This window comes from Zygosaccharomyces rouxii, assembly GCF_000026365.1.
Source record: "Zygosaccharomyces rouxii strain CBS732 chromosome A complete sequence".
Lineage (NCBI taxonomy): Eukaryota > Fungi > Ascomycota > Saccharomycetes > Saccharomycetales > Saccharomycetaceae > Zygosaccharomyces > Zygosaccharomyces rouxii.
In genome coordinates this window covers 19,397-42,114 of record NC_012990.1, presented here as the reverse complement: position 1 = coordinate 42,114, position 22,718 = coordinate 19,397, and the positions used below count along the sequence as shown (strand labels likewise).

General features: G+C 38.5%; 12 protein-coding genes and 1 non-coding gene across 13 annotated transcripts; 7 read left to right on the top strand and 6 right to left on the bottom strand.

Moving 5' to 3' along the window:
• Positions 1 to 199: 199 nt before the first annotated feature.
• PRE8 (proteasome core particle subunit alpha 2) lies at positions 200 to 952 on the top strand (the record flags this gene model as incomplete). Its single annotated transcript, XM_002494357.1, has 1 exon — positions 200 to 952. The coding sequence occupies one exon, from the start codon at positions 200 to 202 to the stop codon at positions 950 to 952; it is 753 nt and encodes a 250-aa protein (XP_002494402.1).
• An 89-nt stretch (positions 953 to 1,041) lies between these two features.
• Positions 1,042 to 3,636, bottom strand: UTP14 (Utp14p; the record flags this gene model as incomplete). The annotated part of the gene is made up of 1 exon (XM_002494356.1): positions 1,042 to 3,636. The coding sequence occupies one exon, from the start codon at positions 3,634 to 3,636 to the stop codon at positions 1,042 to 1,044; it is 2,595 nt and encodes an 864-aa protein (XP_002494401.1).
• Positions 3,637 to 3,822: 186 nt separating this feature from the next.
• Positions 3,823 to 4,389, bottom strand: GIM5 (Gim5p; the record flags this gene model as incomplete). Its single annotated transcript, XM_002494355.1, has 2 exons — positions 3,823 to 4,292; positions 4,374 to 4,389. The coding sequence occupies 2 exons, from the start codon at positions 4,387 to 4,389 to the stop codon at positions 3,823 to 3,825; spliced, it is 486 nt and encodes a 161-aa protein (XP_002494400.1).
• Positions 4,390 to 4,526: 137 nt separating this feature from the next.
• RAD10 (DNA repair protein RAD10) lies at positions 4,527 to 5,147 on the top strand (the record flags this gene model as incomplete). Its single annotated transcript, XM_002494354.1, has 1 exon — positions 4,527 to 5,147. The coding sequence occupies one exon, from the start codon at positions 4,527 to 4,529 to the stop codon at positions 5,145 to 5,147; it is 621 nt and encodes a 206-aa protein (XP_002494399.1).
• A 4-nt stretch (positions 5,148 to 5,151) lies between these two features.
• On the bottom strand, positions 5,152 to 6,690 carry ZYRO0A00528g (putative asparagine synthase; the record flags this gene model as incomplete). Its single annotated transcript, XM_002494353.1, has 1 exon — positions 5,152 to 6,690. One exon carries the CDS (start codon positions 6,688 to 6,690, stop codon positions 5,152 to 5,154), a length of 1,539 nt encoding a protein of 512 aa, XP_002494398.1.
• A 202-nt stretch (positions 6,691 to 6,892) lies between these two features.
• Positions 6,893 to 8,269, top strand: VPS9 (guanine nucleotide exchange factor VPS9; the record flags this gene model as incomplete). The annotated part of the gene is made up of 1 exon (XM_002494352.1): positions 6,893 to 8,269. The coding sequence occupies one exon, from the start codon at positions 6,893 to 6,895 to the stop codon at positions 8,267 to 8,269; it is 1,377 nt and encodes a 458-aa protein (XP_002494397.1).
• A 463-nt stretch (positions 8,270 to 8,732) lies between these two features.
• ERO1 (ER oxidoreductin) lies at positions 8,733 to 10,478 on the top strand (the record flags this gene model as incomplete). Its single annotated transcript, XM_002494351.1, has 1 exon — positions 8,733 to 10,478. One exon carries the CDS (start codon positions 8,733 to 8,735, stop codon positions 10,476 to 10,478), a length of 1,746 nt encoding a protein of 581 aa, XP_002494396.1.
• A 47-nt stretch (positions 10,479 to 10,525) lies between these two features.
• Positions 10,526 to 11,167, bottom strand: TAF13 (Taf13p; the record flags this gene model as incomplete). The annotated part of the gene is made up of 1 exon (XM_002494350.1): positions 10,526 to 11,167. One exon carries the CDS (start codon positions 11,165 to 11,167, stop codon positions 10,526 to 10,528), a length of 642 nt encoding a protein of 213 aa, XP_002494395.1.
• Positions 11,168 to 11,667: 500 nt separating this feature from the next.
• ARG81 (Arg81p) lies at positions 11,668 to 14,220 on the top strand (the record flags this gene model as incomplete). Its single annotated transcript, XM_002494349.1, has 1 exon — positions 11,668 to 14,220. The coding sequence occupies one exon, from the start codon at positions 11,668 to 11,670 to the stop codon at positions 14,218 to 14,220; it is 2,553 nt and encodes an 850-aa protein (XP_002494394.1).
• Positions 14,221 to 14,781: 561 nt separating this feature from the next.
• Positions 14,782 to 14,853, bottom strand: ZYRO0A00418r. Its single transcript has one exon. It is a non-coding gene; the product is annotated as a tRNA-Asp (tRNA).
• A 672-nt stretch (positions 14,854 to 15,525) lies between these two features.
• On the top strand, positions 15,526 to 16,278 carry ZYRO0A00396g (SDR family oxidoreductase; the record flags this gene model as incomplete). Its single annotated transcript, XM_002494348.1, has 1 exon — positions 15,526 to 16,278. One exon carries the CDS (start codon positions 15,526 to 15,528, stop codon positions 16,276 to 16,278), a length of 753 nt encoding a protein of 250 aa, XP_002494393.1.
• Positions 16,279 to 17,408: 1,130 nt separating this feature from the next.
• Positions 17,409 to 19,061, top strand: ZYRO0A00374g (uncharacterized protein; the record flags this gene model as incomplete). The annotated part of the gene is made up of 1 exon (XM_002494347.1): positions 17,409 to 19,061. One exon carries the CDS (start codon positions 17,409 to 17,411, stop codon positions 19,059 to 19,061), a length of 1,653 nt encoding a protein of 550 aa, XP_002494392.1.
• A 1,726-nt stretch (positions 19,062 to 20,787) lies between these two features.
• ZYRO0A00330g (MDR family MFS transporter) lies at positions 20,788 to 22,518 on the bottom strand (the record flags this gene model as incomplete). Its single annotated transcript, XM_002494346.1, has 1 exon — positions 20,788 to 22,518. The coding sequence occupies one exon, from the start codon at positions 22,516 to 22,518 to the stop codon at positions 20,788 to 20,790; it is 1,731 nt and encodes a 576-aa protein (XP_002494391.1).
• Between the last annotated feature and the right edge of the window lie 200 nt (positions 22,519 to 22,718).

The following is a 22,718-nucleotide window of genomic DNA, read 5'->3' as shown; positions in this document are numbered from 1 at the left end:
TGTATTTTAAGACTATACTACTTTTCCTCCTGCGTATAAAACGATATAAATCTAAGAGTTCAAACTTCGCGGTGGCAAAGGAAGCTCAACTTTAAAGGTTCATCATAGTTAAAAACCTTAAAGATATACCATCAAGAAGGGTCAAATAGGTTCAATTGTAACCCATTGAAGTCTCTTTTGGATTTTTCAGATCAGAAATATGGCTGACAGGTATTCATTTTCCCTAACCACCTTCTCACCCAATGGTAAATTGGGACAGATCGATTATGCCTTTACAGCGGTGAAGCAAGGTGTAACCTCTATTGGTGTTAAAGCTACAAATGGTGTTGTCATTGCCACAGAGAAGAAATCTTCATCTCCATTGGCTCTCACTGAAACATTGAATAAAATTTCACAAATAACACCAAACATTGGAACTGTCTATTCCGGTATGGGTCCTGATTACAGAGTTCTAGTGGATAAATCAAGGAAAGTGGCGCACACACATTATAAGAGAATTTATGGTGAGTATCCACCAACAAAACTTCTGGTTTCTGAAATTGCTAAAATCATGCAAGAAGCTACTCAATCGGGTGGTGTTAGACCATATGGTGCATCTCTTTTGGTCGCCGGTTATGACGAACATACAGGTTTTGGGCTATATCAGGTAGATCCGTCCGGATCTTATTTCCCCTGGAAGGCTACAGCTATAGGGAAGGGTTCTACTGCTGCAAAGACTTTCTTAGAGAAAAGATGGAACGAAGAACTTGAATTGGAAGATGCCATCCATACAGTGCTTCTCACGTTAAAGGAATCTGTAGAGGGTGAATTTAACGGAGATACAATTGAAATAGCAGTTATCGGTGATGAGAACAAGGATCTGTTAGGTTACAAGGGTGTTCCAGGTGATAAAGGCCCTCGCTTTAGAAAATTAACTGCACAAGAAATCAACGATAGATTGGATGCATTATGAAGGTATACTAGTAAATATGTATAAATCTGATTCTGCCCAAGCGGCGCCGGGTCCCCCATATGTTTTATGTTTCCCTACTAATGTACATTTTACTTGAAAGGAGCCTTTAAAGGATCGATAACTTCCGAAGGTTTGGTCAATATTCTTGGTTTGATCATCTTTTGATGAGCAGAGCTTGAAGTCCATTCTGAACCCAATGGCATACGTAGAGATCTTTCGTATTGTTCTTTGCTCTCGAAAGGGAATGGAACCGCGGAGGATTGATACTTGAGGTTCTTTTTGTTCAATTTTTCATTAATAATAACGTTTTGTAGATTCTTATCCTTCCTCTTATTCTTCTCAACGGTCCCCTTGATCTTTTTAACAAATTTTCTCTTCTTTTTTGGATTGGAACCAGCACCTGCCCATTGACCCCATCCTGGCAATGTCACATCTTCCTCCTTGTCATCTTCACTTTCTGCTACTCTTTTCTTATCATCATCAAAACTGGTCACTACATCATCACCAGCAAACGCCTCTGCAACAACGTCTTGTTGTTTGAACATGAAGTTGGGTGTTAAGTCCTCCGTTTGGAATGTCATATGGTGTTGATCATCAGCATCTAGCAATAGATCTTCATCAGCATCAGCAGCCTTAGAATTACGCTTCCCCTTCTTCTCGATCTTGTAGAGGTTCTTTGCTGCCTTCGTACTATCTTTGTCAACGACTGAAACTTTTGAAGAATGTTTAACTGTACTTTCATCCTCTTCATCACCTGTTGCTAACCATGGATTAACAGACTCAGTCTTTTTGTCTTCAGACTCTTTTCCATTACGAGCTTCTTGCTGTTCAGGTTCTTCATAACGGACTTCGACTTCTCCATCTTTTACTTGCTTCTTACCATTAGGTTTATCACCGGACTTTTTGGCTCGTTCTTGCTTCGAATTTACAGACGCAACAGAATTGTATATCCTTCTCCCCTGGTTTAATTCTACATTTGCAGCTTTCTCATCGTCACTTTCTTCATCTACATTACCAGATACTTCAGCGGCTCTGAGAGCTTCCATTGTTTTTCTATTCTCATCCTTCTCTCTAGCTTCGGCTGTCTTCATGAAAGCCATATCCATAATACCAGACTTACCGAGCTTCTCTCCGGAGGTACCCTGTGATTGCTCCTTCTCCTCTTCTCTTTCAATATCGCTTAGGTTAGGGTCATCCTCTTCTGAATCGTGGTCTAAAACCTTGGTATTTAGACGCTCACCTTGTCGCAGCATTTCCTCCATTTCTTCCCTAGTCTCGGCATCGTTTGTCATACCGTGTTTTACCATTTCTTTTGCCCACTTGGAGTTAGCTCTATGTTTAAGAGTCATTCTTTCTTTGGCTCTAGCAACATCGGCATCTTCATCAGATTCTTCATCCACACCTGCTAGTTCCCTATTTTTCAACATTTCCTTCTTCTTGATACGGCGGTAAGTCTTGGATTTTATCTTCTTTAACCTCTTAGCCTTTCTCTCCTCACGGAACATTAGTTCTCTCATTAATCTCATTTCTCTGGTTTTCTTCTTCATATCTTCTGGTGACATCTTGGCTGTTGCCAATTCTTCAAAGGTAGAATTTTTCACCGGATCCACTAAATTACTATTCTGTAAGACTTTGTCAACTTTTTCTTCTAATTCTGTCTGTGGTTGTCCTGCAGACCTAGTGAAAGTAGATGATGTGTTATCAGGTACTGAACGACCACTAGCAAAATCCAAATGTTCAGCTCTGCGGTTTTGCTGTACAACATCCTTCCATTTATCCATCTCATCCTTAGAGATTTCGTAAGCTGCCTTACGTTCATGTCTTTGTTGAATTCTTTGAGGAAGAGGCACTGACAACGTCGAAGAATTGTCTTGAACCAAAGTGGCCTTGGCAGCAGCTTCCTTATCATCAACAACGCCTATCATGTCGGCCAAATTCAGTTTATTACTACCGCTAACCGAAGTAGCAGACGGTAGTGCATATTCATTTTCTTTGCCCGTACCGTAATTGTTTAGTCTTTTGTATTCCTGCTTGTCTCCTTCCTTCATTAAACCTGAAGTGACGTTGTTTAATTCTACTTCATCATCATCATCTTGAGGAACTTCGTCGAAGGGGTTCTCCTCAGAACCAGATTCTTGAGAGCTCTCTGATTCATCACCTTCATCATCATCATCATCATCATCACCATCGATCTCATTCTCATTTTGAAGTTCTAACTTACCATTGCTATTTTCTTCTGCACCTGAGCTCGAATCTCCATCATCATCGTCATTACCCGCTTTATCCCAAACTGCAGACAATGGTAACAAATCTGCTTCATCGATCGAAGTGTACTCCTCATCAGAATCACCCTCAGGTTCTTGATTCCTATTTTTATTCTTCTGCTTATCACGAATAGTCTGAGAAAACTTGGAATTCATCACATCATATTCGTCATCTGATCCTAGTGCCTCATCAGAATCCAAATCTTCGTCTTCAAAACTTTCCTCACCGTTTTCAGAGCCTTCAAATTCATCTTCATCTTGGCCCCTCCTTGAAATATTCAGCACACCTCTTCTACCACTATTGTAAGCACTTTCGTCATCAGAGTAATCACTTTCACCAAGCTCATTTTGGGCTAATTCAAGAGCATTTTGAGCTCTCTTACGTAACTTAGAAGAAGGCTGATTCTTCTTTTTAGCCATATTGATCTTTACAGCACTTGATCCCAGTGTTTCCTGTAGTAATCACTTTATTGTAGTAGTAGTTAGATGAGATGAGATGAGATGAGCTTGAAATTTTTCACTTTATTATGCGTTCAGGAAAAAAGTTGATGAAAAAATAAAAAAAATACATAAAAAACACATACAATACAAAATTTACATCCAAAATCAATTAGCATTAGTAGGTTGCTGCGCTTGCTGTTGCTTAAGTGCTTCCTGATGCTGGCTCATTGCGGCTTGTCTAATGTGGGCTTCAATGGCTAAAGATGCACTTGTCTTTTCTTTGATAATATTTTGAATCTGAACCGATTCTTTATTCAGTTTTTGAATCTTATGCTCGTAGAACGACATAGCTTCTGTATCAGTCTTTTCCACATAGTATCCTGTCCCTACATCTACCATAAATTTATCATTCTCCACAATCTTACCAGGGATGTATAGCGATGCTGATGCTGGAACCATTATCTTTTGATCCTTGTTTTCAGGACTGGAAATTGATTTTATATCTTCGATACAATCTTGAAATCTATTTCTAGCTAGCGTTAATGCTTGCAATGATTGATTGAAATGCTGAAACTCTTGATCAATTTGTTGTTTGACAGCGGCCAGCTGTTCGGGTCCTAATTTGGTTAAATCGACTGGAGAAATAAGAAACACATCTTAGTTAGTAGCTGATAATTTCGGAAATGATTGACAATAACATCAATTTCTATACGTACTTCTTTGAGATGACATTGTTGCTTATTATCGCTTTATCCTTTGTATTCCAATGAAGAGTTTAAACTAATGGGTCTTCAGACAGTTTTTTTCAACAAGGGCTTCTTGATACGAAATAATATTAAGATCGGTACAAAGAAAAGGACCCTGACGCAATGAATAATACTGATACTACTTCTTTCCAGTCTATTCTTGCTGGTGTCAAGAGGTTGAGAGATCAAAACGGTAGTGGTGATGAAAATTCGTCCAAGAAACATCAACAGCAGCGTACAACGGAGCAAGTGGAGCCAAGCAAAGATGTAAGGAGCAATGAAGTGATAAGTTCGTTCAATCAACAGAGGTCTGCTACTGGTGATAGCAATACAAATGAAGAAACATCAGGTGCGGCTCCCATAAGAGTTTCTAACACCGGTAAGTCGGTTTTAGTCAATACAACCCAAAAGGCGAATCCACTGTTAAATCATTTAAAGAATACTAATTGGAGATATGTTTCTTCCACTGGAGGTAACAAGATTTACTATGATTATCTCATAAAAAATAGATCTGTTTTGTTTTTAACTTTGACCTACCATAAACTTTATACAGAGTACATCTCCAGACGTATGTTACCACTTCAGAGAAGCGATGATAATATACTAATATTTGTGGTGGATGATAAAAATTCTGAGGATATTTTAACTGAAATTACTAAACTTTGCATGTTCAAAGGGTTTACTCTATTGGTCGCATTTAATTTTGAACAAGCTGCAAAGTATATCGGATATTTGAACTGTTGAATTATTATTTCAAAACATCTGTCCCATGTCTATTACCATCCTTGGTCATTTTAGCACTTTTAGATCCGAATTGAATAGCTCTTTTGGGTTCCTCTGAGATGGAATTTAAATTCAATTTTTCAAGCGCCAATTTCCTCAATATCAATTTATTGATCTTCCAATTGATGGGGATACTCTGCATCGAAAATTCTATCACATGTCTATCAAGAAATGGGTACCGAACCTCAACACCGTTGGCAGCTATTACTTTATCATCACGATTTAGGTTTCTGTTGTAAATGTTATTAATCTGCCTCGTTAACTCTTCTACTAGTTCATCTGTGGATTTCCTGGCAAATTTATAGTAACCACCGTACAATTCATCTGCCCCCAATCCACTGAACAAAACGATACCCTGTCTTTGGTACTTTTTCCTTTGACCGTTTCCGCAATCAATATATCCTGAACCTTTGGAGGCGAAATAGAATGCAATGGAAATGGATAAATCCATTTCAGTATTTTTTGGATACATCAAATCGATGACTTTCGGTCTATGTTCCTCGTACGTTTCATATGGTACATCAATTTCGACCAACTTTATGTCAACACTAGGGAACAACTGTTTTAAAGCGTTGGCACTTTTAACAGCTAGTTTTCTGTCAGGCGTATCATGAGGTGAAAGTCCCGTACGATAATTTTCAAAACTGACATTTAACAATTCTACTGTGCGTCTAGAAGGCTGATTCTCTAGCTGCTGACATATCATTGCCGCTATCACAGAACAGTCTAACCCTCCAGAGAATAAAACGGCGATTGGGGAATTTTCTAGATGCATTGGATGGATAGATTCAACCCTTTTAACTATAGCAGATTTTAGTTGCTCATAGAGTGCATGTGTAATTCTTTGAAATTCGTCTTCATCTTCAATGATTTCACTGGATACTTCACGATTGAGGATTGGTAGCATCTGTTGGTTCAAAGATTTGTCTTCTACATCATAAATATACACTATTCCTGCCAAACAATCCGTAAAACCTTCTTGTTGCCCAGTAACACTTGCCACATAGATGTCACCAATCGCTTGATCCAAGCGGTAACTTAAACTTCTCTTACCAATATCATCTCTACCAAAATACAATTTATGCTCATGCATATCATAAATGGTATATGCAAATTCACCTTCAAGGAAGGATATAACTTCAAAAACACTCATCTTGTCATTTTCCAGCAGTGATGCCACGAAACTTGTATCATTGTCCAAAATTTCTTCATTGTACAATTCACCATTAAACTGCAAGATATATCTATCACCAACTTCAACACTTTGTCTGATGAAAGGTTCTCTAAGGGATAAAACAGAGGAAAACCAACTAATACAATGCTCTTTAGAAACTCTTAAAGATGAGAAGTTGGGACCTCTGGCGGCAACATACGGCACTATCGCATTAAATATCTGTGATGAGTTTGAACTGCCGCTTTTCGAACCTTGGAAACCTTCTTCGAATTCTAATAGTTCATTACAAAAGTTTTGATTTGTTGCATAATGTAAGAGAATACCGCACATGGAGAACTGATGTTATATCTTGAAACTGATGTACATGTCTTTGTCTCGATAAACCGCTTGTTCTTAGCTTCACTTTCTTGAACTCAAGACAAACCGAACTTGTATGAAGAACAAACTCTCAGTGGTCAATTACCAGTAGTCCTTTGCCGTAAGGACTTGCAAGCCACTGTAGAATACTCAACACAACTAGTTTTTGGGAACAATGAGTAACATTAAGCAAGATTTGAGTGAATTTGACCCTTTAACTCAAGCCGAAACCAGTCCTAAGGACCAAAATACGGCGGGAGAAGAGAGAACTGTAGAAGAATCTACCAATAGAAGTGCCACTGTAGGAGAAAAGGATGATGGAGATGAAGATGAAGAGCCTTTTTATGATTTTCAATTATTTATTCAACAGCTCCGAGACCCCCATGCTGAACCTATAGTGAGATTTATTAAGTCCTTTTTACACGATTTCCAAACTGTAAGAGTTCTTTGGACTGCTAAGGAACAATCAAAATTGATAAATGATTTTAAAATCTTCATATATGATAAATTTGGGCTTTATAAACCATTTTGTGAACTAGAGGGTTCCAAATTGAGGAATGCACAAGAAGGTTTAGAAAAATTGATTATGGGCAAACTTTATGCTCGATGCTTCTCACCATGTCTTGAGCCGTTGGAACAGAGTTTGGACAAAGAACATTTACAGGATTTAAAAGATGATCGTCAATTAAAATTGAAATCGAGGGAATACAGGTTTATCTCACCCCAAGAATTGGATATCCCCAATTTATTATCAGATAAATTGAACAAATTGGTTGAATTATCCGGGAAAGAATTAAACAAGGTTAATCATTTTAAAGCACCTCGTGATAAGATGATCTGTGTTCTTAATTCTTGTAAAATCATTATGGCGATGTTAACTAACAACAAATTGGAAAATGGCGCTGACAGTTTCATACCTTTACTCATCTATACAATTTTAAAGAGTAATTTAAGCTCATTAGCTTCCAATACGAGGTATATCGAAAGATTTAGGTTTGAGTCCTTCTTCAGAGGTGAAGCCCTTTATTATCTAAACAGTCTACAAGCCGCCGTAAGTTTTATCATAAGTATTAATGAAAGTACATTTACCATAGAGAATAGGAACCAGTTCAAACAGCGTTATGATGACAACCAAAAGCAATTAATCAAAGAAGATGAAATTTCAGAGAGAGAAAGAGAAAATAATAGTATCGTGAACCCTCGTCTTTCCAAGAGCCCGAACCCAAGTCAGTTTATCTTACAACCTTTAGATGAAGCGGCCAACACCATCAAGGGGAAAGTAAACGAATTTTTTACCAGTGCTAAACCACAACTAAAACCAGAGGACGAAGCTCGTCGCACGGATACAAGTCCACCAAGTGTTGCCCTTTACGATGAAGATAATCAAGATATCGATCGTCTCGCACAGAAGTTACAAGATAGAGAACAGAGAAACACGCTATCAACACTGAAATCTATGTTCCCCGAAATGGATCCAGAAATTGTAGAAGACGTTTGCATTGCTAAGAAATACAGAGTCGGTGCAACGGTAGACATCCTACTTTCACTATGAGAAAAGGGCAGGATATGTCTAATACAATGGGAATGAAAAAACCAAAAACAAAAAGAAAAAGAAAAGCTCCGAAAATCAGCGATGTCCGCCTTGATTTTGTGATTTACGTGTCATTTAAGAGACAAAAGCTTCAAGAGCCAAATTAAATTTGGAATTTTCTAGTTAAACGATATCTATTTTAGCTTATGTGCATTTGGACAGGCTGTCAGATTTATTATGGTACTCTCCTTAACCATCCATTATTATTTTGAATAATCATTCATAATCATCGTAGTCAAAACTTTCTCGGAGGTAACACGTCAGAAGAAAAAGCGAGAAAAAGAAAGAGAAAGAAGAAATGAAAGAATCATATATGATATAAAAGTGAAGAGATAAGTTCATAAAGTTTCGAAAGCATCCCACGAAAACTACTCAAACGCCAACAGTAATTAGATAAACTAATTGGTTTTCAGTCAGTGACAAAATGAAAGCTGGTAGTAGTTTATTATCTCTCGTCTCTCTGCTGGCAGTTGGATCTCGAGCCCAGAATGTTACCGAAAATAACTTAGAGCCCAGAAGTATTAGTTTTGGTGGAAATACATCTGTAGTTCCATCTGCAGTGCCACCTCCAGTACCACCTCCACTGAATTCAACTTATTTTTGTACTATTGATAAAGGTGAAGTGATAAATCCAACATGTGATGTGACGTTCGATGAAATCAATGAGATCAATGGTAAGATAAGGAAGGATTTGGTTAGTTTGGTCCATACTGATTTTTTCAAATATTTCAGATTGCATCTTTACAAGCAATGTCCATTTTGGAATCAAAATAACGGATTTTGTGTCAACAGAGCATGTGCGGTAGATGTGGTGGAAGACTGGGATAGTTTACCAGAATATTGGCAGCCTGAGGTATTAGGTGGTTTACAAGAAAATGAAACTATAAGCGACGAAGAATCGGTAAAAGAAGATTGTAAATTTTTAGACGACCTATGCGCTAACAATAAAAAGCAAAGAATGATTGAACCTGATATTGAATATTGTGATATTAACGATCTACACGGTGAAGGTTCTGTACTTGTTGATTTAACAGCTAACCCTGAAAGGTTTACCGGTTATGGTGGTCAAGAATCTTCACAAATTTGGTCAAGCATCTACGGTGAAAATTGTTTTTCACAAGGTGAAACTGGTCAATCTCTAGCCAAGGATGCATTTTATAGATTGGTATCAGGTTTACATGCATCAATCGGCACACACCTTTCGAACGATCATTTAAACACAGAGACCGGTAAATGGGGACCAGATTTAGATCTTTTCATGGCCCGTGTTGGTAATTTCCCAGATAGAGTTTCCAACATGTATTTTAACTATGCCGTTGTATCAAAGGCACTTTGGAAGATAAAACCATATTTGGATCATTTGAAATTCTGTGATTCCTACGATCCAAGTGTGAAAGCTACTATTATGAACATTTTATCACAATTGGATAGTAAAGTCTTCAATGAAAATTTAATCTTTGAAGGTGAATTGAGTTCAAAACTGAAAGATGATTTTAGAATTCGTTTCAAGAACGTAACACAGATTATGGACTGTGTTCACTGTGATAGATGTAGAATGTGGGGTAAAGTTCAAACCACAGGTTACGCAACCAGTTTAAAAATTCTTTTTGAACTAGATGAAAGTAATGAAAATTCCAAGCAACATGTTGTGGATAAATTAACCAAATACGAGCTGATTGCACTCTTCAATACTTTTGATAGATTATCGAAATCCATCGAGTCTGTTAATAATTTTGAAAAAATGTACAATGTGAGACTGGAAGGTGGTAAAATTGCTTCGTTCTTCAAGCAAAACAATTTCTTCAAGCTGCTGGGTAGAGCTAGTAGATCTATTAGTGAATCGGTACAAAGTATCAGTAAAAGTATAGACCAAGTATCGGAGAGCCAGAAACCAAGTGGACCAGTTTTTGCAGATTTAAAGTTACCAGAGACAAATTCTAAAGGCAGTGATGAACCTAAGACCAATGTATGGGTAAAAGCTTGGCATACCGAAATCCACAATGTTTGTGAAGCCTTTAAGTTCATCTTTAGAAGCTATCTCGATTTACCAAGGAATTTATACACTTTGGTTCTATCGGTAGTAAACAGCATGTGGAATTCATTTGTGGGGGCAAGATACTGGAATTGGGAAGAGGAAAATCCTGTAGTATACAACTTAAATACCTGGTAGAATAATTTATACATATATACATAAAATTCGTTGTTGCTTTTTTTTTTTTACGTGCCACTTGTGCCTCTTTTTTGTCTTTTACCTCTTGTCTTACTACCGCCTCTGCTACCTTGTTTGCCGCCACGAGTTGATGATTTTGATTTCTTCTCACTTTTCACCTGATGCAATTCATTATCATCTTCAAAAGAATTATCAATGTTGCCCTTAGATTTATGGTGAATTTCTGAATCCATGTGCTTATCATCATCGTCCAAATGCGTGTTACCACCACCAGCGGCATCTTCATCCGCCTCATCGTCATAATCTTCATAATCCTCATCTTCACCTTCACCTTCTAAATCATTTCCCTCTCCGTCTTTAAATCTCTTTAATGAACTACTATCAGAACCATTAAACTGTTTCTTTGCCTCAGTAATTAATTTATTAGTAGCAACTAGATCTTCAGCTCTACCTAATTTAATAGGATCACGTCGTACCGCAAACCTAAAGTCTTCCAACTTGAGTTTATTTCTTTGACAATTTTGAGCAGCTCTAAATGCAGATGAGCATACATCAACCAAGTATCCTGATACCAATTCATCTAAACACTGTACAGTCTCCGGTAAGGGCTGAGAAACATCACCATAGGCATAGAGCAATGAACTCACATCCTTCGCGAAAAGGTTGGTTCTCTTCAATTTTCTTGACATAGCTTTCCCTGGTTTACCTGAGATCCTTTCAGTTGTTAAAACAAGACGGTCTTATGGTTTGGGTTCTTCTTCATTTGAGGTTTCTCGTTAAAGATGAAGACGAACAGGGTGAATACAAAAAGATAGAGTTAGATGAAAAGACGAAGAAAGGTTGATGGACATACGGAAGAGAGAACTCATGCTGTATAAGATAGACATAATCAATCAGAGAAGTAAGTTAAATGGAGAAGATGCGGTTTCTAGTCAGATCACGTGACAGGACCAGCATCTAGCCCCTTCACCAACGCATTGGTAACTATGATCAATGATACCATCTAAGCTACTCTTTACCATCAAGTTTATCGAGGCTTTAAACGTTAGAATAGGTCCTTTTTCGTACACGCCTTACTTCGTCGATGACTTCCATTTCAAGAGCTTATGAGAAAAAATGTAGTTGATACCGACCTTGACATGACTTAGAAAAGACAGCTTTAAAGGCTGGAGTGAATATATAGAAAGACATGGAGAGAAGAACACGAACATCTACTACAGGAGTGTCAGATCTGGTAGTAAATCCTCATCATGGAAATAGACTGAAAAATGGCACAAAGTCGAAGAGAGGTAAGACTTTTACGGGTTGTTGGACATGTAGATCAAGGAAAGTCAAATGTGATCTTCGACGTCCTCATTGTCAGAGGTGTGAAAAATCAGGATTAGTATGTGGTGGTTATGATATTAAGCTGCGATGGTCCAAGCCTCTTCAGTTTGACGAATTTGGTGTACCCATATCAGCAGCGCAAGGTAACGCACAGGACAATACCAGCGGTGCCAGTAACGATGAACCTCAGTATCAGAGAAGAAATATTGATTTTGTTAGATATGATGAAGAGTACGAATTTTATGAAGACATGGATGATGAATTAAGTACGCTTCACAACCCACCATTGGAGAAAATTGCTGATAACAGGACTTGGATTATAAAGAAATTTGGCGTATTTAAAGGTACTGATGATGCACTTTTGAATTACGGTAAGAATAAGGGAAAGAGGAGAAAGATGGAAAAACCGGTTGAACGGCAAGAACCAGCTATTGAATCTTCTAATTCACAGACGGCACCTGCTTCTGTTCCATCTACAGCCCCAGTTATGGATGAGCAAGAAATACTCGATATGACTTATGCAACTCCCAATAATCATGAGTGGATTTCAAAAGAATTGAGAGATGATGCATTACTTTCAGCATCTGCACTTCAAGGCTTCCCCATTATGGATCTTCAATTTGAAGATAATACAGCGCCATTAGATGAAGGTATCGGTAGTGCGATTCAAGAACCAAATGATTTTTTCTCCACTAGTGGTGATGATGCAGCATTATCACGGGCATTACGTCTTCTATTTCATAGGCATCCGTCACTCGATGTGGAAAAAGTTGCTACACCTTCGCATAAAGATTCCAGTATGGAGCCAATTGTACCATTGGGGAATCAAATCGATATAGACTGCACGTTATTAGATTCTAAGATGCCTAAGCCTGCTATGGAAGTTGTAGATTCGCAATTACCAGATCCTAGAATCTTTAACGTTCCTGGCTCTCAAAATCCTTTTTTACAGTTACCCACTACAGGAGTCCAAATACATGGATTGACTCGATTTCTGTTGAATTACTACTATAAAAATGTTGCAGATCTCATGACAGTAGTCGCTCTGAATCAAAATCCTTGGAAAAAACTATATTTCCCGAGAGCTTTGAAAGCTGTAGGTGATTTAGCTGGTATGGGTTATACTGCCAATTCTCGCAATTCTTTGCTAAATGCCCTGCTAGCGGTTTCCTGCTTTAATCTACAGAGTAAATTCGTGAAGAATTCACCGGAGATGCAATTTTATCTCAATTTGGGGATCGAATTTAGGAAGCAGGCCTCCTCTTTTCTCAAAATATGTCTCAGTAATACAGTTAAACAAGAAAGGTATAAAGACGTGTTGACCGCGATTCTTTCCATGAATTCTATCGATGTAGTATGGGGGACCATGGCTGATTGCCAACAACACCTAACGATTTGTGAAAATTTCGTTAAGGCTAGAATGAAAGCAAGACCAAAGATTTCCGAAAAGGCTAAAACTTTGCACAGAATTTTCTCTTTTCTAAAATTAATTCAAGATAGCACCGCTCTAGACCAGGTCACGGATCAAGAGATTAACGATGATGAAAATAAAGATCGGGATACTAATGATGATGGACAACAGGGCTTTGATTTCAATACACTAAGAGACCCAAGTCCCGTTAGCGGTTCTGAAGAAGGATCTTTTAGGGAATTTGTCAAATATGATGGTAAAATTCAAATAGGATTCGTTAAGGATAGTAATATGGCACAGAGTAGCTCTGTAAGCACTCCTATTTTCAAAAATATTGCCAGTGAAAGTTATGCGTATTCAGATGAAAGAATGGTCACTGTAGAAGATATCATGAGCACGGATGCACTTTATGGATTACCTCAATCGTTGATTCTCTTATTTTCCGACTGTGTTAAACTTGCAAGACACAAAGAATACTACAGATTGAAAAATATGACCACTCCAAGGCATTTCGCAAGTCTTTGTCAAAGGTTCGAGAAACGTCTTTTCAAGTGGAGATCAGAATGGAAGTGTCTCAAAGAAGGATCAGAGGAATTTATCAATGATACAATTGAAGGTCTCCATCATCATACATCCAGTTTTTATTACGGTTTATTCATCTATTACCATACTATGGTCAAGGATTTGAATCATTCATCTTTACAAATGTATGTGGAGAAGGTTTTAACACATCTTAAACTGATGAGTAATTTGATACTATTCAAAAAAGTTAGAATAGTGCCTCTCATATGGCAAGGATTCGTTGCTGGTTGTGCCAGTACAAAATTGGAGACTCAAGAAGAATTTAGGAAATGGGCGGCTACTCTAGCGTCCAGTGGGATGGGATCGTATTGGGGTGCTAGACAAATCATGTTTGAAGTTTGGAGGCGTAAAAGGAATGGGGAATCTGGCGATAGTTGGTATTCTGTATATCGTGATTGGGAGATGAATTTGATGCTATCGTAGAGCTGACACTTTTCTTTTCTCATCAATGGCATTCATTAGACAGCTCGCCCGCGCAAGATAGTTGTACCTTCGGGTACCACACACCAAGATTTGAAGAGTTAATGCAGCTAAAATAACATCCGGATAATAACAGGAAAGAAAAAAACGAAAGATGTACAATGAAATTTAGGGACCCTATTTCAAGTGCAAGAAGATATTAAAATCAAATTTCTCTTCGACACTGATGTTTTAAAATGTGAAGTTTGGTCGGTAAACGAACTTTATATAGAATAACTGTTTCCAAATTCATAAATAAAATAACGGACTTTAATTATAATGGCTTTCATAAAAGTGTATTTCACTTAGCTATCCCGCTATTAATGCGTTGGGTAATGCCTGGTTTAAAAGACGTGCACCCATCCAACAGAGGATGAAGAAATTTCAGAAAGAACTATTGTGACAGACATCATGTAAAAAAAAAGAACAGGGCATTACTTTAGGGTAGGTAATGAGAATTATCAGTACTAGCGAGGACTAATCAAATCCCACATCTCGACGTTAATCGAAACAAAAATAGTACAACTCCGCGACGGGGAATTGAACCCCGATCTGGCACGCGACAAGCGCCCATTCTAACCATTAAACTATCACGGATCCTGAAATTCTTGTTCGGGTAAAATTGTTCAAACTCTCTTCAGGACAATTACCTTCATAAGTTATGAAGTTACATTTCATGTGCCCAAGGACCTTCTAAGTCATAAAGATCACTGACTAGTAAAGACTATTGTTGAAGACATAACCACAGTTAAGGACTATTTGTAGGAGATCCAAACTTATAAGTATCTGTATCCCCCAGGATAAGATCAATGATCAAATATTAGTGCTCCTAGCTATCAATTCGTATTCTTTCACAAGCAATCGAACCTTGGTTCATTACAACAAATGTTTCTACGCTAGGTCAATAATACCTCATTATGTGTTCCTTTCCAGATCTAGTTGGAACTGAGACTTCATCATATATTAATATTATCGTAACTGCCACTACTCATGAATTGAAGGTATGTTTATTATTAGCTCGAGGTCATATGCCAGTTCAGTTCGTGACAAAGGGAATTTATTTTCATGAACTTCCCAGAAATGCCATCTATATAGAAGAAATGCGTGATTTAATAACACATTGAGTCTTAGTCAGCCATACGAAGATGGACATCACTGGGACGAGGTTACAATTAGTTGAAATTCCACATATATAAGATAGTCTTTGAACTACAAGAAGATAGTAGCGTAGTATCCGGCTCAGCTTAGACTGCATCAAGCCGATAAAAAATGGTTAAATCTGTGATTGTAACTGGTGTGTCAAGAGGTATTGGTAGATCCATAGTGGAACAGATTATTGGTGCTGGAGAGAATGCCGTTGTAACCGGTATCGCTAGGTCCGAAAGTTCATTGAAAAGTTTGAAAGAACAGTTTGGTGACAAGTTCTTCTATGTGGTTGGTGATGTTACAGATAAAAATGCTGCTAGTGCATTAGTACAAGAGGCATTAAACAAGACCGGTAAGATTGATGCTGTTGTTGCTAATGCCGGTGTATTGGAACCTGTCCAAACTGTACAAAAGGCTGACGTTGATGGCTGGAAGCAATTATTCGATGTGAATTTCTTCAGTGTGCTTTCTCTGGCCACACTGGCTATGCCACACTTGATTAAAAGCCAGGGAAACTTGGTTCTCGTCAGCTCTGATGCCTGCAACATGTGGTTCAGTGGTTGGGGTGCTTATGGTGCGTCAAAGGCAGCTTTAAATCATTTGGCGCTCACCATTTCAAAAGAGTGTGATGGCGTCAAGGCCATCGCCGTGGCTCCAGGTGTGGTAGATACTAGCATGCAAGATAGCATTAGGGAGAACTATGGCCCTAGTGGTATGACACCGGAAGCACAAAAGTTATTCAACGATTTCAAAGCCAATGGGGTTCTTTTAGATGTCAAAATTCCAGCAAGAGTTTATGCTAATTTAGCCCTCCAGGGAATTCCTAACGAATTGAACGGTGAATACGTGAGCTACGACGACAAGAGATTGGGTTAAGGAAAGTAGGAAAGTCATGGACCTTAACGCATGTTTATAGAAGTATTATAGACGCATTAGAAAAAAGAAAGATTTCAAATCTTGGTGATCAATTCAAGTCGGTTACCTACGCCTTCCTTATATGATGAAGATAATAGGAAGTATCTTCAAAAATATGAGATGTTAATAATAAAAGTTGGACCAACTTGCCTATCACAAGGGTGATCATCCATGCTGTAAAGCATTTCACAGAATGAGCTTTTAGGCCTCAGCATATTGCGTTTGTAGCTGATCAATGGACTAACTTTAGGTACATCTTTGTTGAAAGGAGTTGAATCCCGTAGCTTAAGGTGGTTTTTAAACTGACGATATGGAGACTTACTGTGCATTCAAGAAGTTTGCCTAAGAAGCAGCTAAGAAATTTCAAGAGGAAAACAAAGATGCGTCCTTCAATTTGATGAAGACCTCGAGGGTCACCCAAACACTTCTAAGGAAACTCTTAATACATTGGTACATTTTAAATCAAGTAACTCTCTAGAGCATGTCCACCGTTCTTATCGACGGTCGTGATGTGGCTAAAGGTCATTTGGTTGTATTGCAAAATGAAAGCGCTATTAGCCAGAGATTATGTCTGTTCAAGATATTTTGCTCTAAAATCTCTGAAGGACCCACACTCTCGGAAATCTTGAAGCGTGATAAGTGTCAAGCGTATTAGGTGCCTATGGGCTTCCGCCGATACTTTTCCAGCAGGAATTGATTTGGAAGATAATGTAAAACAAGAACGGCTATGCTAGCAAGAAAATCATCCTGCAGAATTGGAATGCTGTGACTGGATTCGTTTGCTTACGCTGAAGAGCCGCCAAAGCTCTAAGCGTTGCTAGATCTCAAGGGGTAAACATGACTATTTTTTCGACGGTGAAGACGTGGTGTCTTCCGATAAAGCCATACTTAAAACCAAGAAAAGTCAAAACTGTGAAGACGAGACTAACGAATAGTGCTCGAAGTCAAATGATACTCAGTACTGTTGATATTGGCATGGAAATCCTAAGAGAGGTCTTAAAATACCGAATGAATTATAAAACTCGGCATTCTTCGTAGTATTCCTAAAATTACCTTGTCTTTCTCTGAACTAATCTAGCAGTGCAATCACAATGGGAATACGCCAGTTAATCTCTCAGCAGGAAGTGGAACAAAAAAGCGATGAGGATAAACAATATATTACTGAAGACATTGAGCAGTTGAGCACTGATTCAAGTATCGATGCTTCAAGTAATGTTTTCGCAGATCCGGAAATCGCTAATTATTATTCATCGATATATGAGAACTCTCAATATGAGTGTCGCCACTTGTTTGATCCAGATTTTACGTGGACTCGGAAAGAAGAAAAGCGTGTGATTAAAAAAAATGACTGGTACGTTACCTTTTGGACGTTTCTTATGTTTACCGCGCTCGATTTTGATAGAAGTAATATATCGCAAGCCCTTTCTGACAATATGTTGGAAAACCTGAATTTGACAACAAATGATTATAATACAGCGAATACAATCAATCTGGTTTGTTTCCTAGCTGCCGAACTTCCATCGCAGCTTATTTCCAAAAAAATTGGTGCTGATGTTTGGATTCCAACGCAAATGTGCCTTTGGAGTATTGTGTCGGTATGTCAAGCTTCCATGACTACAAAATCTGGGTTTTATGCGACAAGGGCACTTTTAGGGGCATTACAGGGAGGATTCATTTGCGATGTTTGCCTTTGGATGAGCTATTTCTTTACCTCCAAGGAATTACCTTTCAGGCTTTCTCTATTCTACATCGCTAACCCTATGACATCAGTTTGGTCCAGTTTGCTTTCTTTTGGTCTATTGAAAATTAAAACGGGTGGACTCATGAACCAGTCTTGGAGATGGCTATTTCTGGTTGAAGGTCTTTTCACATTGCTGATTGGCATCATGTCTTTCTTGAAAATGCCCCCATCACCTGCCCAAACAAAAGCATGGTATAGGAAAAAAGGATGGTACACTGATCGGGAGGAAAAAATTGTCGTAAACAGAGTATTGAGGGACGATCCGACTAAGGGAGATATGCATAATCGTCAACCAGTCAGCCCTAAGGAGCTCCTCAAAACACTGTTGGATTATGATCTGCTGCCAATATATATAGTGAGATTCCTGGGGGATATTGGATCATCACCAGTGAGCACCTATATGACTTTGACTCTTCGAAAGCTTGGGTTTAGTACTTACAAAACAAACGCGCTGTCGATTCCATATAATGTTCTCTCTGTCATCACCATGTTGCTAGCTGGATATTTTTCTGAAATAGTAAACCAGAGGTCACTTATTATAATGGGAACTCCAATATGGATTTTGGCATGTCTCTTTCCTCTAAGGTTCTGGCCTGGCTCTCAAGTGAACACCTGGGGAACATACGCCTTGCTAACGGTTTTATTGGGACACGCACCTATATGGCCTCTCAGTATAAGTTGGTGCTCTGCAAATTCAAATTCAGTGAGGACACGCGCTGTCTCGGCGGCTATGGTAAACATTTACTCACAAGCTGCCGGTATTGTTTCCGCAAATATTTACAGAACGCCGGATAAACCGCTCTATCACAAAGGTAACGATGCTTTGATTGGTATCGCATTCGGGACTATTGCGGCCTGTCTTTTCACGAAGTTTTATTACATTTATCGTAATAAGCAAAAGGATAAGATTTGGAATGCCTTCACTGAGGAGGAAAAACTCAGATACACAATAGAGACGACTGACGATGGAAATAAAAGATTGGATTTCAGGTTTGTTCACTGAACCAGCAGGAACTTATTATATCAGATGCATATACTCTCATTATCTCTGGTTGCTATAAGACGGACTGTAACATTTGACATGTTAATAGAAAGCGAGTGCTAGCATAAGCTCTGAGGTCCTTTCTTATATCACTTGGCAGAAGAAACTTTTTTTTAAACCATTAATGAAAACAATATATTCTCGCGGAGGTGAAGCTAATTGCTGTATTGCATCGGGAGCCATGTATTGTCCTTGTCGTGTTAGGAAATATGAAAATCAATTATAAGGTTGTTTCAATCGGTGTTGATGGAATTGAAAACTGTGCGAAGACATTATTTTTGAGATAACATGGCTAGCAGTTTGACGCAGTTCGGTCCTAATTGTGTTTATTGCAACATTTTCTTGCATGACAGTCTTCCCTAAACTTTATATTCTTTTTAGGAAATTACCAACTACTAATTACTTTTCATTGGGTCCTTCCAGCAGCCGATGCTAATTTGAGGAGTGGTGGTTGTTACAGGATTTTATAATTCAAGCTCTGATTATGATTATTAATTTTAGGATCGAAAAGTAAGCTCTAACAAGAATCACCTCTGTGGGGAACTGCTGTGCCGGAAAGGAAAAAAGTTGCCTGGTATTTTTATTCTTTCCGACTGTAAGCTTCTAGCCATGGATACTATATAGAGTTAAACATGAATTCCTCTTCGAAATCTCGGAGTTAATACTGCAGGGAATTCCTACGAGGGAATCTCCGATCTACCCAAGACAAAAAAGCGTTCGAAACAAACGTTAATCCTGTCCTTCCCCAAGTTGGCATTTCTGTAGTTTATTCGAAGCAGAAGATGATAGATCTCAACAGTAGTTGCTATTAACTGTAGTTTTTTCATATTTTAGATTGAACAAATAATGCATGCACAGCGTTCCAACAATGAATGGAGCCAAAGAACCATGCGTAGTTCCCCATAAAATGTTGACATGGTGATAAATAACACATTTGCATTTCAAAAACGATCACTTGGTAGATATATCCAATACAACCCATAAATGAGAGGAGGTGCAACAAAATTTAGTAATGTTCCAAAAAGTCGTTACTAGCTTAAATCCTGTGAGAGAAAGTTCTATTGGTCTTTTCAAAATATGAGCCGCTACATGATTTTGTATGGTGTCTTTTAGGATTCTCTTCAAGAAAAACAACGCATTACCACCGCTGCAGCAGTATGATGTGTCTTTCGTTCTCGCTGCAGATTTGAGTCGTATTGAGTTGTATTGATCAAGAGACTCTAGCGTTATATCCGAGCGTTACAGTGACAAAGAAAATCAAGAGGGGCAATAGCGTTAGCTTGATGTGTTCCTACGGTGTGAATTGTACGACAACTTTCAGTTTAAGCGGTTTAACTACGAAATGCAGCTTCTCTTGATGCTTTTAGAGAAATGAGGCTACGAAACATGAAGATAAACTACGAATCAGGAATAATGATTCTGGAACTGTTTGGCCAAAAAAGAAAAGATTTTCTACAATATGTTCAAGCGAGATGAAAAGGGTATTCTATGCAACGAATAACCAATATGCTTACTTACGTCTATCGAGTATTGCGTTTGTTTGTTATTTCGTTTTTCCTTTGTTCTTACCGCCGAAAACGGCTTGGCACTTTTACATGAAACTAATACATACAGGAACTAAAAGACAATGGCATCAGGAAGAAATTAACGTGAAATGGTTCATAAAAGTTGTATATGCCAAATTCAGTTACGATTTAGTGGTTTTAGGTTTGAAAACGTCCTTAATTACGCACAAGATAAGTGCAACCAGGCAAAAAGAAGTAGAGATTAGGTGAACCTTTTTAGTTGCTGTGTCGAAACTTTCGATCACCGCCACCTTTACTGGCCCCTCAAGCTCCTTGATGTACGAAGTATTAGAAGTAATCTTTTTTATCAACTTCCTTATCTTTCTTTCATCCAATAATCCTTCCAGGGCCTTTTCCAAGTGGTGACTAAAACAGAATTGAACAATCCCAGCTGAGCCTGTTACTCCCCAAACTGATCCGATACTCCTGAATAAATAAAGCGTCGAAGTGGCAGTAGCTTGGTCGATTTTCGAAAAGGCGAAAATGAAAGTGAACAAACTGCTGGGGAAAGTTATACCTTGTCCCAGATTTGCTGGAATCAAGAAGAAGCCTATTAGCGAATCCGTAGCGTCGGCTCCTATGTATAAGAATAAAAAGTTCCCCAAACACATAAAAGCGATTCCGACATACAGCAATGTTTGCAAACAATTAAACTTACTCATGCAAATGCCAGCAATAAGTCCACCGACTGGTGTGAAAACTGATGGAATAGCTAACCTTAAGCCTGCTTTTGCAGTCGAATCGCCAAGAATAACCTGGAAAAATAAAGGTAAGGTGAAAAGGTACGCATAACTTGCAAACCCAACGAGGACGCTTATTGTTAACACCAGAAAACTGAATAAACTCCTGACTAATTTCGAAGGAATAATGGCCCTGGCACTGGTTCTTTCTTCCGTAAGAACAAACAATACCAAAACGATAAAGCTAGCTACCAATACGGCAGATAATCCCGGGCTACTCCAAGTGTTTCCAGATTCATCTGCAGCACTTCCAAGACTCAAGTAGACTAACTGTAATGTCAATCCGATGATGATCAAAAACGCACCTGAGAAATCGATATGCTTAAGCATCTCTTTAGTCTGAGAAGACTCCTTTGATTTTCTCCTTTCGTATTCATCCTGGTTTCTGACATAAAGGTGACCAATTAAAGCGCCGGCTAGAGAAATCGGAACCTGTAATAGAAAACACCATCTCCAACCGATGGAAGAGGTTATCACACCCCCAAATGAAGCTCCACAAATAGCACCTAACCCCAGGAGCAAGTTCTGAAAAGCTTGGAAAATCCCTCTTTTAGAAGTTGGTATCATGTCCGAATTGACAATGGTAGACAATGTGATCAAACCGCCACCACCTATACCAGTGAAAGCCCTCATAAAACTTAACCAAAGGATATTAATTGAAATGCCACAGCCCAAACAACCTATCGAAAAAATCATGCTTGCAAAGAATAGACATTTTCGCCGACCCAAAACATCAGAGAATGACCCATATAATGGCTGAAATGATGTGGAAGTAATCAAATAGGAAGCCGTGATCCAACTAGAAAGGTCCATATGATTGAACTCATTTCCAATGGTTTGGTATGTAGATGCCGTAACGGTGCTGTCGAAACCTGATAAAAAAACGTTTGTGTACAACGCTGCTTCAATGAGCCATAAATGCGGAATGCGGGACAAAGGAGTAGTCTCGTCATCAAGGTCTCCTTGTTCGTCATCATTGGGTTCCTCTCTATATTCTCCAACGTCTGAATGGCTGATGGACAAATAATGTTGATTGATTTTATCGGCATTTGTCTGCTTGTTTGAACTAGACACCGTTCTGGTCAGTAGAGGCTGTGCAATCTCACCATCCATTCCCTTCTATTCTGTTACGATGATTTGCCAAGTTTTAACTAGTGGCACCTAACTAACTAACAGGAATGTGACTTTCCCTATCTTCGTCAAAGAAAGAAAAAACCTGGTCCAGTTTAATCCGTCAAACAACCTCATGTTTATCCATCTAAAGAATTTTGAAAATTTCGAGAATTTCGAGAATCAAATTCTTAGCACATTAT